Here is a 16,600-nt window from a genome sequence, read left to right on the forward strand (position 1 = left end):
ATATTCCTCACATTCAGCTACATCATGTTACATAATGGAAGGATATAAATGCAACGTAAAATACAATCTCAGCTGATGAATGGGGATAACAATTCTCCTAGGGCTACAAATTAAGTACACTGAGGCAAATAATATTTAAGCCAGTTGACAGTGGCACCCGATGAAATGGTTGATGATAGTAATAAAAATAAAGGTCACTTTCACAGCTCAGGGTGTATAAAGGTTCACCGTTATAAGCAAGCCTTTTGGATTCAAAGATTTTTAAATGTGGCTGTAGGTCCGTGACAATCAATGATGAATCCAAATTCAAATTTGACACTAAGGCTTAGGCCCAAGAATCAAACTCAAGATTCTAGTAACCACTGGGTTACAAACTCCTTGAACCAAGAATGATTTCAGAGATATAGTGCATTTGCTTCAAATTTTAATTTTGGGTTTATATGGAAATGTTCCAGGACACCATAGGGCATATGAAAATTAAATGTAAATGCCTAGAATCCAGTCCTTGTTGACAGCGGAATTCCAGCGATGGTTGCAAAGTATTTAGATCTTGGCTCCACAAAGCAAGTGCTCTGAACAGACTATCAATTGCCATAAGAATAATGCACTATGATCACAACGGAAACAAGATACAGTGTACGTTTAACAAATGGAAACACACCATCTACTTGGGCTGTTTATTCATTCCAGGACCAAAACAGCTACTGAAATTTCTGAGTTTCTAATTTAGAAAATCTTAAATAGGGAGAGAAAGGTTTGGACAAGCCTGGCTAACAGTTTTCAAAAACTCATTAGTCCTGCAAAATTTCAATTTATCCTCTCAAATTTGCAAGGCTTCCAGCGCATTTACCAATAATACCCTTTCTTTTCAAGTTATCCTCACCTCCATCTGCAGTTCCCCATATCATTAAACTGAACACGGGGATGTGACCGCAGAACAACCATTCAGCATTCCCTGTCAATAATTACTATTAGAAGAAAAGAAAGAGGAGAGGTGGAAAAGATTAAAGTTCCCTGGTGGACTGGCTTCCCTCTTCAGCCAGATTTCTGTGAAATTCAGAGAATATTTCTGCATTTACAACACAAATATCAAGTTTATCAACAAATATTTATTGGACACTTGTTACGTGCAAGGCTTTGGGACTGACTCCACAAAGGTGAGAATGTACGTGTGTTTCCCTTGTGATACACAGTTCACATAATCATGCATAGCATAATTCAACTAACATGCAAGCCTGCGTCCGAAGCATCTCTTGGGTGTTAACACGACCCTGGCCCTTAGTGGTTGGCAGGGTGAGTCTCCCGCAGGTGGGCCACGCTGCTCCTCTGATGAGGAAGCTGGAATACGTGGACAGCACGCACACAGACATAGGCCAGGGAGTGGTGGGAACATCATCCAGAAGTGGGACCATTCGGGACCACCTCGCATGCTGCTTTCTGGAGCGAAAGGTGGCCCAGCAGCCCCTTCAGCTCGCGGACAGGTCACTGGAGTGGCTTTGTCCGGCTGGTCCTAGCTCCAGTCCTGGGCCTGCCTGTGGCTATCTGCATCAGAGTGTGATGGCTTCCCTTTACCCTCATTATCAAAGTTAACTCCCCCAAAGGCTCCAGCATCCCCTGCCCCTGGCGAGGCTGAGCCTTAGCCCTAACTTTGGGGTTGGGGTCCTGGAGTCTGTGGGGTGCTGTGCCCTGGCCCCATGCCTCAGGCTGCCCCCCTCAGCTGGCTCGGCTGGAAGTCGCCTGGAGCCAGCCACGGACGGTGCAGAGCCCACTGCCCGCTCCCCTCCCACACATTGACCAGGTTGCTGGTGCAGTAGCTCTGGACTGCGGATCTGGTCACTGGAGACAAACGTCTACTTCATCACAGCACAGGGCCAGCTCCCTCTTGAAGCACTGTTCAAAGCTTCCTTAAAGTGGTCCCAAGACCAGAAGCAGGTGCACCAGCGCCTGGGATCCTGTCAGACTCACCTGGAGGACTGGAATCTGCATCTAACCGCATGGTCAGCGCCCTGTGCTGATGTAACAGCACCAAGTCCGGTGCAGACCAGCGGTTTTAAACCCTGGCCCACGCTGATCAACACGTGGGCTCTGCCCTTGGACATTCTGATCCCATGAGCCTGCAGAGAGGCCGGCGGAGTTTCCCGCGGGAACCCTTCCCTCCAAGCTGCCAGGTGCACAACTAACTGTTAATTCTGGACCCAGCTCCGCAGTCCCATTCGGTCACCACAGCTGACTCGCCTAGCGCTTAGGAGGCTGACCCTTCAGACTCGACCCCCACGTGGAGCTGTTGGGGTGACCGCGCCACGGGAGAGTTTTGCTGTGATTCTGGGTCCCCCAAAAGGAAGGGCTCAGCAGTGGCCTGGGTGCCCCGTGCCTGCCTGCGGGGACAGCCTCCCGAGCCTGTGGAAGTGGAACAGAAGAGACACGTTATTTAAATACAACCTGAGTCGCAAGCTGGCGCCCAGTGGGGCGGAACGGAAAAGATGTGGAGCCTCACGTGCTAAAATGACATCCCAGGGAGGCTGGCGGCTCCGGTGCAGCCCCGAAGGGCCGGCCGGGTCAGCTGCGGCCGAGGCAGGGACAGGGCGGCCGGCTCCCGGAGGGAGAGATCGCACCCCGCGTGGGGCGTCACAGCCACTGCTCCGGCCTCACGTGGACGCCCACATTTTATTCCAAGATCCGAGTGCGACCGGGCAATGGGCGCGCCCGGGACCCCCAGCCCCGCAGCCTGGTGAGAAGCCGCGGCCGCCCCGCGGGGCTCATCGGGGGGTGACTGTGGCCGGAATTCTGGCGACCTGGAGACAGCCTTGCCTTTGCAGCTGGGGAGGAGCCACCGTGCCGGCCAGGGGACATGCCTGGGGTGGCAGAGGCCTTTCCTGCGCAGGGCTCGCCCTGGGCCCCGAGGACGGGCCCCGCTCCCAGGGCACGGTCTTCCCTCGCGGGCCGGGCTTCTCCCTCCCAGGGCAGCGCCTCGGTCGATCGGACTCTGCAGCCAGCGAGTGAGGACTCACCCCGGGCACGCCTGCAGGAACCATCCGGGCACCGACAGCCGAGGTCACAGGCTTTCCTGCCACGACGGCCGAGCACCTGGGAGGGGAGGACCTGCCCTCCTCTGTGTCCGGGTGCTCGACGCCTCCGGAGCCCACACGCCCTCCACCCCACAAGAGCCTTGGGGTCGGGGTCACTGAGGGCTGCACGTGGGCCGCAGGGGCATATGCTTTTGGGGCTGGCCCAGGGCTCAGAGCTCTGCCCCAGAGCCCCGGTCCCCAGAAAGCCCGGGGAGGGGACTCAGGAATGTCCGCTGACTTCCCTCTGCTCCGCGGGCCTCCGTGGACAGGTGCAGAGACACACGCATGAGCATCCTTAAAGAAGCGAGGCCGCTGTGGGACTCCGGGACTCGTCTACGAAGTGACTGTCAAAAGCGGACCGACACTTGGTAGCTCGCGGCTGGATCGGAACTCCGCCTCGAAGCCAGGCCCGGCGCAGGCCACAGCACAGCCAGAGAAACGGCTGCCCACCCGGCAGGCTCCTTCCTCTCACCTGTGGCTTCAGGAATCTCTTTGCGGGAATCCTGGCGTTTTGTGTTACCAGAGGACTTATTTTGCCACATCGTAAATTGTGGAAATTATTTTAAGCATTTAGAGAGGCTGGAATGTTTTCTGTTTGGTTTCATGTTTCTAAACGAAGTTAAGTCTGACTTAAAAATCAAAGGACTCACACCTGTGATCCTAGCACCAAATTTGCGAGGCTGAGTCAGGAGGATCACTTGAGGCCAGGAGTTTGAGACCAGCCTGAGCAACATAGTGAGACCCCATCTCAAAAATAAAAACAAAAATAAAAATAAATCAAAGGGCCTGAAAGGTACCATCAATAATTCTTAGAAAAAGCCAGGGGCCGGCTGCTGTGGCTCACGCCTGTAATCCCAGCACTTTGGGAGGCCCAGGCAGGTGGATCACCTGAGGTCGGGAGTTCGAGACCAGCCTGACCAACATGGAGAAACCGTCTCTAGTTAAAAAAAAAAATATAGCAGGGTGTGGTGGCGCATGCCTGTAATCCCAGCTACTTGGGAGGCTGAGGCAGGAGAATCACTTGAACTTGGGGGGCAGAGGTTGCAGTAAGCTAAGATTGTGCCATTGCACTCCAGCCTGGGCAACAAGAGTGAAACTCCATCTCAAAAAGGAAAGAAAAAAGAAAAAGCCTTGGAGGAAGTCGTTCCACTGGGTAAGGAGGCCTGTGGCTGGCGCCTCATCCTGAAAGGCCAAGTAACTGGTTATATTCGCATTGGTGAATTCAGTACTCCAGAAGTACCTCTGCAACACGTAGCCTTCTGGGACGGAATTCCAACACATCAAGAGAAACGCTCCATCTCTCTAATTACAAAAGCATGGGAAATACGAGTAATAGCCAACATACAATTCTTTAAATGCTTGTGAAATAGCGATTTTTTTTTTTTTTTTTTTCTGAGATGGAGTCTCACCCTGTGACCCAGGCTGGAGTGCAGTGGTGTGATCTCGGCTCACTGCAACCTCTGCTTCTGAGTTCAAGCAATTCTCCTGCCTCAGCCTCCTGAGTAGCCGGGATTACAGGCACCTGCCACCACGCCCGGCTAATTTTTGTATTGACTGTTTTCTAATATAATAATAATAATTAAGCCAGCCTTGCAAACATATGTCAAACGTTTCATCTGTGTCTATGAAGTTTAGAAAAGCTAGGATTTTCTGATGTCAGGGAATATGCATTAATAAAATTATTAAGCTCAGCATTATTTTCTACTTAAAAAGTTTAACTTGTTATTCTGGACAAGCAGACATTTGCTGAGCTGAGCTAAGTGCACCTCTTCTTAGACAGTTGATTGTTACTTTAAATAGTCACTCTTTCTTGTCTGCACATCTTATAATAAAGTAGAAATTTCTACTAAATATTATAATGAAGATTAACATAATTAATAGTTCTGAACAATTTTGCAAGATAAAAATTGGGAGTTAAGAAGCTTTTTTGAAGTGAGTTTTTATCAAAAGGCAGGCAATGCCCCATTTCTGCAAGACCTGATGCCCATGTTCTCTTTGTGGTTCCTTCAAAGATGAGCTATCTGGGTGTGGTGATGCTTTTTTCCCCGTGGTTACAAATATTATTTCCACGCATGTATTACTTTTACGTGGCCTACAATTATTCATTTAACACTCCCAGAGCCAACTGAGTTAGATTCCATCAGCCACACACTGTGGGCAAATTGAGCTTCGACTTGGCCAGTCCTGTACTATCTGTGGTTGCGATCAGATCGATCCTGGAGCAATAGGCATCGATCCCTAAGGCAGGTAGCAAACACGTGTGGTCTTTCTCTCTCTCTCTCTCACACACACACACACACACACACACACACACACACACACACACACACTTTTCAGCTGGTGTACTGAAGCCTACGTACGGAAGGCACCGCGTGCACTCGTGAATTTGCTGCGCACCCACCGGGACATGGTCTGAGTCCACGGACAATGGTTGGTTTGTGCCAAATTGAAACCCACGCCCAGGGAGGACGTGGAGACACAACTCCTCTGTCAGGTCCCCTTTTCAGGGCTTTTGAGAGAATCTTCAATCTGCCTGCAGTTAAATACTAAGTCTAGCCATGATTTTCAGTTGTTTGAAGACCACTGAGTGTTTCTAAAACTGAGACTCTAATCCAGGCCAGTGGCAGGAAAAGGTTATTGGGTTCAGAGCTTGGTCTCAGGGACCATCCTTGAAAATAACCACGGTATTGTTGTAATTTAAAACTTGGTCTACAGCTACTCTTCAGCAGATGGTGATGGAGGTGGTAGTGTCAAGGTTAAAACATAAATTGAAAGAACAGAGTAACCAAGTCATGAGGTAACTTCTCAGTGAGAGACGGCAACGCACATGTGAATAAATACACAGGGTCTTTAGGCAGGAATTAGCTCCGAATGAATGAGGTGGGGGATTCATTAACTTCAACAACAGGTTAGGTTTCATTTTCAGATCCTGTAACATGTTCTGAGATGAGAATATATATGTTTAGAGTTTTGCTTGGGAAAAACTAATTACTTACAAATATTTATTAATGAAAGTTCATTTGCCCAAATTACCTATAGCCCCTAATTAAAATCTGAGGTTTATGCACTCTATTTCTCAATAATAAAGAAAGATCTAGTAGTTTCTTGGGTGAAATTATAGGCTGATTATTCAACTTACTACTCAGCATGTGTCTAGAATGTCCAATAATAACCGCATTATCTTTGAGACAATATGCTTTAACAGTACCCACCTCTTGAATTACCAGTAGGATTTTTAAGAATCCCAAATATAAAGTGTCTGGGTTGCAAAATTTTTCTTGATGGTTCCAAACCTAACATTTCAAGTAGGTTGAAGCTGTGCAGTTCTGCAGACCTGCCAGCTGTATTTCATGGTGGAATGTGATGCTCTGTTACTAAAAATCACAAAGAAAAACAAACAAGGGTGAGAGGCTTATGTGCAAAATCTTCCTTAAATGATCTGTGTGGGGAAGTCTTTCTGCACTTTTTAATTGTGTATTCATAAGACTGTCACCATTTGACATGGAAAATGTTTTTCCAGGCCTGCTTGTTCTGCTGCAGCAGCGTGAGGGTGGGCGGGCACGTTTCTTCTGGGTAAATTAAGGTCACAACGGGAGCTGTTCTTAAACCGTCCTTGATACGGCAAAGAAAAAAAAATCAAACAGAAACATTTTGCATTATACATATAATTAAAAGATCTTGTGAGTTATAAAAATGATTGTCATTTAGATATTTTTATCCCTATTTGTAAAAAGGTATTGGTATTAAAACTCAGATGTCCTTTAAGTTAAGCTAGAAAGAACGAAATGGAAATTAGTCACACCTAAAATAACCACGAGGAATGAAGGAAATAATTTACACTTTTCTGTAAAAATTCTAGTTTATAGATCATTCTGTAATTTAAAATATGTGCATCATACCAACATAGAAAGTACGGGGGAAGGTTACCCACTTCCCATGTTCACAAATAATCACATTTGGAACAATTGTAATCAAACATTTATTTCCACGTTTGAATCATATACAGTGAGCGATTCATACCAACATGAACAAGTCCTTGCATCTTTCGCTGCAGGGCGTGGCCTATGCACCATTTGTTTTTCATTTACTGATGTAAAGAACTTTGGACAGAACAGAACACAAACGTAATCTGACACCGTGACATCTCTTCTTCCTCTTGTCTCGCTGGCTTTCTGATTTTCCCACAGGGTTATCCAAGCTCCCCGAAAGGCAAGTATTCGCTAGGAATGGTCTGTCCAAATGACAATCTATGATACTTCCAACGAAAACAGGCCAAAGATGCAGACCGTGGTAGAAATCAGGACAGTAACACCAATGTTCATAGTTTAGGCTCTCTGATATTCTACTAAGGAATAACAAGGAAAAAAAAAAAAAAAACACATCGTTTTCAATTGCATACTCTTTTGAATATATAATGCTGTAATGGGGGGCTGTGTGTGTACTTGTGTGCAGGACTCATGGAAAAATCAAATATGTTTCTAACGTCCCTTATCTAACAGAATATGCAGTAAGCATCAGTTCACAGCCTGATTTTATTTTACCTAGTATAGTTGCATTTTTAACATCAATAAGTTCAATGGCTTTTTCATTTAAAAAAAGATACAAACACATTTTTCATGATCCAAAAATGATTCCATGTAGTTTCTTTAGCAAATTTACTTGTAATTGATTTTTCATATCTATGGGAGAATTTTTTAGGTAATAACTCATATTTTCTCTCTATATAATAAATACCATCAATTTTTTTCATGATTATTTTTGGGTAAAGAGAAAGATGTACATTAGTGGTAGTTCTTAAAAAAGAAAAAACATGGAAGTTTAGAACTGAAAAGGATTTGAATATCGTCAAATTCTACCCTCTTCCTACAGGCAGGAATCAGCTTTTACATGGCACAGAGTGAGAACCCCCTCCCCGGGCCCCAGCGTAGACTGTACCAGCCAGGACAATGCAGAGAGGACAAGGTCACGCCCCAAGCCTCGCTTGGTACAGAAATGCTGAAAGGAGAATGGCCAAAAAAAAAAAGCCTCTATTGTGATTTCATTTTAAAGTTTTCACTTCATAAAGAATACTGAGAATTAATGCCCAATATTTCCTTCTTAAATGAAAAAGGGGAATGTCATTTCCTTCCCATGTTATATAGAATATTTAGTAGATCAAGTTTTAACATAGCTAAAAAGCAGCAAACAGGTCTGCCGGTATAAACGTTTCATGTCCTTTTTTCAATGAAGCACTGTGTCATAAGAAACTTTTCAAAGGAATAAACAAGTACTGGCTCCCTGTCTCAGTAATTAGCAAACGAGCACAAGGTTGTAACACAAAGGCCTGAACACGGGGCCCTCAGGTTGGCAGTGAGCTGGCGGGTGACAAGCTGGGCGAGAATGGAACACGTGCAGCACCGTCTCCGGCTTCACGCGTGCACCAGAAGAGGGACGAGAGGTCTGGGCGTCTGCGGCGTCACAACCAACCACAGTGAATACAGTAATTTGAAACTGGTTGGGCTGAAAACATACATGCAGCCTAGTAATAAAGAAATGGCCCTGATGTTCACCGTGGCTTCGTGAAACACAAGATGGGGACCCGGCAAAGCCTGCCAAACGCAGAGGAAAAGCAGGTAATGCCTCCAAGCTTCCACGGGGCCAAAATTAAACAGCCAGAGCTGGAAGACAATTGCTTTTTAGCCCTTTAGCAGTACTTATTAATTAGCTTAAATGTTAATGTTTCCTATAATGAACTTAGAAATGTATTTAAATAATTTTTAGGGATTGTTGGCATTTATGATTCTTTGATACAGTTTACATCACCATAGTTGGCATCAGAAAGCAGCAAACACCCAGGCTTGCCAAGCCAAACATCTCTGACCTTACCTCTGGAAATATTTTTAAAATACAAGAAGTAAATCCCTTTTCTCCTGCATTTTAGTTTATGTTAATTACTTTAGATGGCTGTACATTTTTTGCTAATTCCTTACTTTTAAAAAATTGAATTTACTATCTCATTTAGTCAGTTTACATTTTATAATTTCTATTCTAGCATTGAAATCAACATGGTTTGATTTCTAAGCCTTACGACATCTGCTGGAAGGTTGGCCTGGATTGGTTAGTTTAGTGGTTAGTACCTTTATCATTCGTTAAAAGCCACCTGGTACTTCCCAGGTAAAAATTACTGTAGCTTCTAGGTTGTCAGTAGCTATTCATTTTAAAAATAAAAATTAAAAAAAAAAAAAAGAAATTGATTACATATCTTGAAATCCAGGAGCTATAAAATCATTCTTATTAAATGTTATCAGTGAGGTAAAGCTTATTTTAAATTAAGGACGTTCTCCATCTGGAATTAAGCTATGTGGAGCCACCATCCATGAACTCACAAAGCTGCTGCTGCCGTCACACTGTGGACCCCGCCCCCCCACTCCTACCCTGTCCTGTGATTTGATGCACATCTATTCGTTCAGGCACCCTGAAAAGCTGGCATTTCCACTTCATACTGATGACAGGAAGGCAATTCTGAGCAGTCATTTTTGGGCACTGCGGAGTCTCCGATATGCAGGAATTTTCTACCACATCTTCTTCCCTCATAGATTTAAAAAGAATCCACAACTAGGAGGCTGAATTTTTATTTTGGAAAAAAGCAAAAAGTAAAAATTTCAAGACCAATCAAGATGCACTGAGACGCTGCTTATATCTAAGCTGCCAACCTGTGTTGACGTTCCTGGTGGAAATACCACGGACACACACCCACCGCAAATGACCTCCGCAAATTCCACTTTCTCCATGAGGAAAATCAAGGAACGCAACTCAGAAATAACATTACATCCTGCATTTTATTCAATTCCATATGACAAAAATAGTAACCTAGACTAAGACATCCATTTCAATCAGTAGATGTGTCAAGCCACAAGATTTAATAATAAAAAATATTGGGTCTAGGTAACAATTCCCAGCTGCTCAGAGAGGCCTCAGCCCTGCATGGCATTACAGTATAAAAATAGTGTCTCTCTTCACCATGCAGAGGGATGGCCTAGCCCTGCACACAGGAGGGTCAGTCTCACTGTACCTTCATGAGCCATCTTATTTACAACACTTTACATTTCTCTTTAGTTATATACACATCCATTTGGGAGAAGAGAGAACACTATATGGTACCAAATACTAACCAAAAAACAAACAAACAAAAAACCACACACACACACCAAAAAGGACACCGATAAATAATGAAAACATTCAACTGCTGAAACACAGCGACCTCAAGCCACCTCAGTTTTCTCTGCCTAATGCTTGAGACACGCCAAGCCCTCATCCCGTGAGAAGAGGTGGCACGGTGGGGCCAAGTTACATCTCATCACCGTGGAAAACAGAGCTGTAGAGTTCAGTGTTCATTTCCAATAGAAATAAACAGTTAATGAGTCTTTGATACTCTTTTTGTTCAGTGACACGCTGGCACAAACAGCCCATCCTCTTACAATGATTGTTGTTGCTGCTGTGGTTGTTAGGAGAAGATCGTTTTATTTTTCTGTCTCAACCGAGAAGACTTCACTGTCCAGGCATGCAACTCCTCGCACTGCTACCCAGCTGACAGAGCATCTCCTGAACAATTTTGTTGTTGGAAGTTCATAGTGTCAGACGCCAGCACGCTTGCAACGCACGAAAATGAGGTAGTTCACACGACGCCGTGTTTGCGCTGCCTCGGCTGCCCCTGCCTCCCGGCTGGATGCAGCTCAGCCGTCCGCGCCAGACTGATGTTCTGAAAAATCAGAGGACACTGTGCTTTGCTTTCATCTGAGAAGATAATAAATAAATCAGGAACTCGGAAAATTTCAAAGTCATGACTGATTGTACTGCCTGATACTTGCCATTTCTCTTGGGTTTACTGTCCACGTGACCAGTGCCACCAGGCAGCCACAATCTTGTCTGTGGGTGAGAGAGAGAGAGAGAGACAGACCCGCTTACAGGAAAATCAGACCTGCAAAAGGTTCTCCTAGTTCCTTCCTGGCTTGTACTGACGTCACAGTCCTAGGATGAATTCACCAAGGTTTCATTAGGGGGGTCACAGTTTTTAAATGGGCTTTGTGTTTGTAGAAAAGTTAAATCATTTTAACTTAAGAAACGGCAGGCCCTATTTTCTGAGGAGCTGACAAGTCTTGGTGGCTTTTCTTTTTAAGTGGCATAGATTTCTAATATTGTTTGACCATAAGACAAAACAAGAAACTGTAACAGTTTTCCCATTTTCCTTAAATTGAAGTACTATTTATAAAATACTTTACATCTGTTTAAATTCTCAGATTATAGACAAACCTCCCTAATACAAAATACTAAAAGTGCAATAGTATAAATTAAGAGTTTGCAACCACATTATACAAACATTACCTTTTTATTGTACAGCTTTGATAATGTGAAATATTTTCTCACAACTGTTTATAATGTTGTGAGTCATTTACGGTGATGTTTGTCTGTAACTCGTTCCCCAGTCATTGGGCTACAGACCACGCTAGAAAACAACTGTCCACATAGCAGCTACAAACATTTAAATTAAAAACAAACAAACAAAAAAAAAAAACAAAAAAAGGCTTATTACTGACAGGTACTCGCACATGAAAAGCATGCTATCTTTTCCAACAGAACTTCACAATTTTGCCTGCATTGAAATAATCCACTTATTTATAGTAAAACAAATCTTGCTTAAAAAAAAAATCACATAGCCAGATGTATTCTGCAGTACAAAAGCTTCGTTTAAGGTCGGGGCTATTATATTGTCTGTTACCCGCATAATCTTAACATTATAAATACTACAGACGACGATAGTGTCATGATACACAGCATTGGGAGTACTAAACCACGTCTTTAACATGAAGAGTTCAAACAAACATCGTTCAAGTGTCTAACTAATTCAAACGAAACCATCAAATGAGTTTCACTGGAATACCGCGGGGGACCCCTTTCTCCCTCGTAGAGATTATTGGGTTTCAGGAGAAAGGACGTGGACATGGTCTGAGCTCTTTCTGTTCCTAAGGCGGTTTTCCAAGCACTTTTTTTTGACGGAAACTTATGTAAAAGGTTGCAGAGTTCTCAAGAACAGTCAGGCTTGCTGTTGAAGGGAGCGCCATGCAGCACTTACAAGACCACCTCTCAGCAGTCGCACAAAGTGTTTTCTGCTATGGGTGAAAGTGTAATGAGAACCGAGGCAAGGAAGGTCGGAGGCCTGATGCTCCAACTTCAAAACGTGGGCCTGGGCAGGGCAGATGAGCGAGTCACGACTAGTTGATACCAATCTCCTTGTTATCCTCGATAAACCGTGTGAATGGGCGGCTGGCTGCTGTTTCTGAGCTTGCTTTGTCCAAGCCGACGATGGGTGGGCTACTGCCGGTACGCGCTTTGTCCATCCCACTGGCCATGGTGCCCAGAGCGGGGAGGGCGCTGCCCCCGAGACTCACGGGGAGCTGGGGGATGCCTCCGTTCTGGATGACGGAGATCTCGTTGTTCTTCATGGCGAGCCCGTTAGTGATGGCTGCAGCATACTGGTTCCAAAAACTGGGGTCGACGTTCATTGCCCGAGCTGCCAGGTCCTTCTGGAACATTTCAGAGAACTTCAGGGCATCACCCCCTAGGAGAGCCATGGGGTTCTCCACAGACAGGCGGCGGCCGCGTCTCGCGGGGGCGTTATTCCACATGTGTGTCCCCATGTGCACCTGCGCGAGACACGGAGACAGCCCACGAGTAAGCGCCCAGACAGGGAGGCAGAGCTGCTCCGCGTTCACTGCGGCAGACAGAGGTCTACCCCGCTCCCAAGCGCGACTTAGGGACAACAAAACACAGGTGGACTTTTCTGGGCACTTCATATTTCTACATGCAAACATCTTGTTTTATTGAACATAATAAGCAAAACCAACAAATATAAATTAATGAATGCGGTCTTTCAGTAGACCAACTTTAATTTTCCCCTAAGGTGTAAAGCCCACATGGCCACCCAGAAAACGTTCTGGAGTGCGAAGGGTCCGGGTCTTGCCCCTTCACTTGCCCAAGCCCTGGCTCCCTTCATGGCCTCCACCGTCCCCCACTTCGCATCCTCTGCTGCTGGGACTGTCTGACTGTGTGCCTCTCTCCTCTTGCTTTCTCTCAAACGAGAAGACATTAATTCTAGAACATCCCAGGGCCACCTGCAGCCAGCAGGCCCTTGGGGCAGTTCTTATCCAGCCCACACACGCCGGGGAGAAACCACAGGCATCGATCTCTGGGCTGTCTGAAGAGGCTGCGGAACCCAGACAGGCTGGCTTTGCAAACCAGGACTTCACAGAGGACAGAAAGCAGCCATCAGCCAAGACGGTACAAGGCATGGGCCTGAGCCACCCAGTACTCGTCACACACCCTCTACCACTGCTGCTGCGATCTCAGCACAGCGCTGGCTCCTCCGCCCCATGCCACAAGTTTCTCACCCAGCGCCCCTCCTGTGGGCCCTCTTGGCAGCCACAAGCACAGAACGACAGGGCCTGTTGAGTGACCTCGCCTTGGTATTGCTTGTATTACATGTGAGGTTTAAAACCAAGTTTATTTTCGATCAGATTCAAGAGGGCTTCAGGCCCTGGACCTGCCCCCCAAGTTGCAAAGTGAGTGTTCTCACCCCTAACCAATGCCTAACCTGGCTGAAGCCATCAGAGGCCCAGCTGCATGTGTCCCCAGGGAGAGGCCCAGGCTCCTGTTCCTCCTGCAGCTGATTAACAGCATGTAGCCTAAGGGTGTGTGTGCACAGGGACACACACACATGCCAGACACCACACACACGACATGCCCATTTGGACACACACATTATACACGTATGGATACGTTATACACCCACACATGGGGCACCTACACATGCACACTCATACACAACCCATCCACACATGCATGCACATAGGTATACGCCGCTCACCCACACGCACACCCGACACACACACATCACACCCTACAACACACACACCACGCACGTGCATGCAAACACACCCACACCCACATGTGTGGCATCTCATCCCCCTGGCCAGGATAGGAGCAGGCCCTCGGTCGCTGTGTCCGCGGCAGGTGATGGAGGAAGCCACTGTGGCTCGGGTGCGCCGAGCAGCCGGGGCTGGAGCCTGCCATGCTCTTACCTTGAGGTTGCCCTTGGTGGTGAAGGCCCGGCCGCAGATGGTGCAACCGAAGGGCTTCTCGCCGGTGTGCGTGCGTTCGTGGATCTGCAGGGCACTGGCCGAGGAGAAGGTCTTCCCGCACGACTGGCAGTTGTGCTGCTTGGGCGTCCGGCGCGGCGGGGGGGCCAGCATGGGCGTCAGGCCCGGGCCCATCACTGTCTGAGGCCCGGCGGGGACCTGGACGCCCGCGGGCAGCGGGGGACCCTCGCCCAGCGCCATGGCCTTGCCGTGACCGTTCACTTCCACTTTGATCATGGTGGGTGCGGCGCTGGAGATCAGGCTAGGAGTGCTTTGGCTGGGACCTAGAGCAAAGTTGGGGTCAAATAACTGAGAAGGCAGCTCTTTCAATCTGTGCGTCAGTAAGTGCTGTTTTAAATTACCCATAGTGGAGCACCCTCGCCTGCAGAGCGCGCAGACGAACGGCCGCTCCTTAGTATGGCTGCGGTAGTGGATTTCCAACGCGCTCTTGCAAGCAAAAGGCTTGCCACAGACACCACACACAGTGCTGGGACACTTACCCCGCTCCCTGTTCAGGAACAGCAGGCTGAAGGGCGCCTCCTCCTTGATGCCCGCGCGGCCGGGGGCGCCTCCACTGCCTGGGGCGGGGGCCGGGCTGTCGGGCCTCTCGGTCTTGAGCGGGATCTCCTGGGGCTCCTCCGGGGCGCCCAGGCCCGGGGACTTGGAGCGGAAACTCTCGCCGTTGCTGGGGGCAGGCGACAGGGCCTGGGAGGACGAGGACTCGGACAGGGCGGGGCTGCCAGCGCTGCGGCTCTCCAGGTCGCCCACGGCCGACGAGGAGTCGTTGCTCAGGCGGTCACTCTCTCCGGACCCGTTATCCACGGACTTGAGGCTGGTCAGCTGCTGGCAGCTCATGACCGAGTCGATCATCTTCATCTGGTTCTCCAAGGCGGCGATGCTGGAGATGACCGAGGGCGGGGAGGGCGGGCAGGACCCCGCGTAGGACAGGAGCGGCTTGGCCGGGTCGTTGGCCGCGTCCTTCAGTTCGGCGTCGTCTTCCATGGAGTTCTCGTCCATGTCGTCGTCGTAGCTGCTCAGAATCTCCGCGTTCTTGTCGTCGTAGGCCAGCTCGGAGTCCATGGCATCCTGGAAGCCCTCGGGCAGCGGCGTGTTGGGGATCTGGCCGCCCATGTGCATGCGAATGTGCTGCTGCAGGACCACGGCGTTGGTGAACTTCTTCTGGCAGATGGGGCAGGAGTGCTGAACGCGCAGGGGCGGCTTGGCGCGGTGCACGCCGAAGTGCGTCTTGAGGTTGCCCTTGGTCGTGAAGGCGCGGCCGCAGATCTTGCACTTGAACGGCCGCTCCCCCGTGTGCGTCCGGTAGTGCATCTTCAGCGCACTCTGGCAGCTCAGCACCCGGTGGCAAATGACGCACTGGTTCGGGTCCGTCATCTTCTTGTCGATGTTCTCCACCAGCTGCTGCAGCTTCGAGGTTTCCGACGTTTGCATGGAGTCCAGCAGCCCGCCGAACGGAAACTGGGCCTTGAACTGCTCGGAGACGGCGGGGGGGCTGCCGAGGCTCGTGGGAGCGCCATCCACCGATGTTGGCACGGCGCTGGCCTGCGCGCCCACGGGAGCGTCCCCGGCCCTGGCGTTGGTGCAAGGCAAGCTGAGGGGCTCGGCTTTAGTCAGGGGCGGCCCGCCGAGGAGTGGCTGTGGGGACTCGGCGGTGGCTGACACGCCGGACTCGGGGTGGTTGAGGCCTGGGGACAAGGAGGCGCACTCGCTGGAGGCGGGCGAGGGCCTCTGCGGGGAGCGGCTGGCGGGGGTAGCGCTGGGGGAGTCGGCGTAGCCGTGCGCGCCAGGGACAGTGGGCGGCAGTTGCAGCCCCACCGACGTGGGCACGGTGGGCAGTACGGGCTTGCTGTCCAGCCAGGTGGTCACGGGCTTCTCCGGGGGCAACGACATGCCGTACGGGATGCCCGAGCAAGTGGGCACATTGTCCAGGTACTCGGGGACTGGGTAGGGGTTCATCTGGATGTGGGGGTACTTCTCCCTGTGCCTCTGGAAGTGCACCTTCAAGTTGCCTTTGGTGGAGAAGCGGTTCCCGCAGATGTTGCACTTGAAGGGCCGCTCGCCCGTGTGCGAGCGCAGGTGGATCTGGAGCGCGCTGTCACTGCCGAAGACCTTGGCGCAGAAGCGGCATTTGTGCTTGAAAAACGGGTCCTCGGCACTGGCCTTGGGCTCGAACACTGACACATTGGGCGGCTTGCCCTTGCGGTGCTTCATGAGCGCGGACAGCGGGTCCAGGGCGTTGGCCGTGGCTGCGATGCTGACCAGCGGGTTGGGGAAGATGACGCCGCTGGCAGAGGTCTGAGGTAGAAGCGGGCTTGGCAGGCCGGGCGCCGCGCCCAGCAGGGACCC

General features: G+C 49.0%; 1 protein-coding gene across 1 annotated transcript in view; it reads right to left on the reverse strand.

The window, feature by feature from the left end:
* Window positions 1-9,864: 9,864 nt before the first annotated feature.
* The window catches only part of SALL3 (spalt like transcription factor 3), a 19,805-nt gene continuing 13,069 nt past the window's right edge, over window positions 9,865-16,600 (reverse strand). Inside the window, exons 2-3 of the mRNA XM_023224816.2 lie at window positions 14,180-16,600; window positions 9,865-12,745 (exon numbers count right to left, since the gene is read on the reverse strand). The exon at window positions 14,180-16,600 is cut by the window's right edge and continues 962 nt beyond it. Of these exons, the coding sequence (XP_023080584.1) occupies window positions 12,314-12,745; window positions 14,180-16,600 (2,853 nt within the window). The 3' untranslated portion in view covers window positions 9,865-12,313. The remainder of the gene's footprint in view (window positions 12,746-14,179) is intronic.

This window comes from Piliocolobus tephrosceles, chromosome 18 (genome assembly GCF_002776525.5).
Source record: "Piliocolobus tephrosceles isolate RC106 chromosome 18, ASM277652v3, whole genome shotgun sequence".
NCBI classification, from domain to species: Eukaryota; Metazoa; Chordata; class Mammalia; order Primates; family Cercopithecidae; genus Piliocolobus; species Piliocolobus tephrosceles.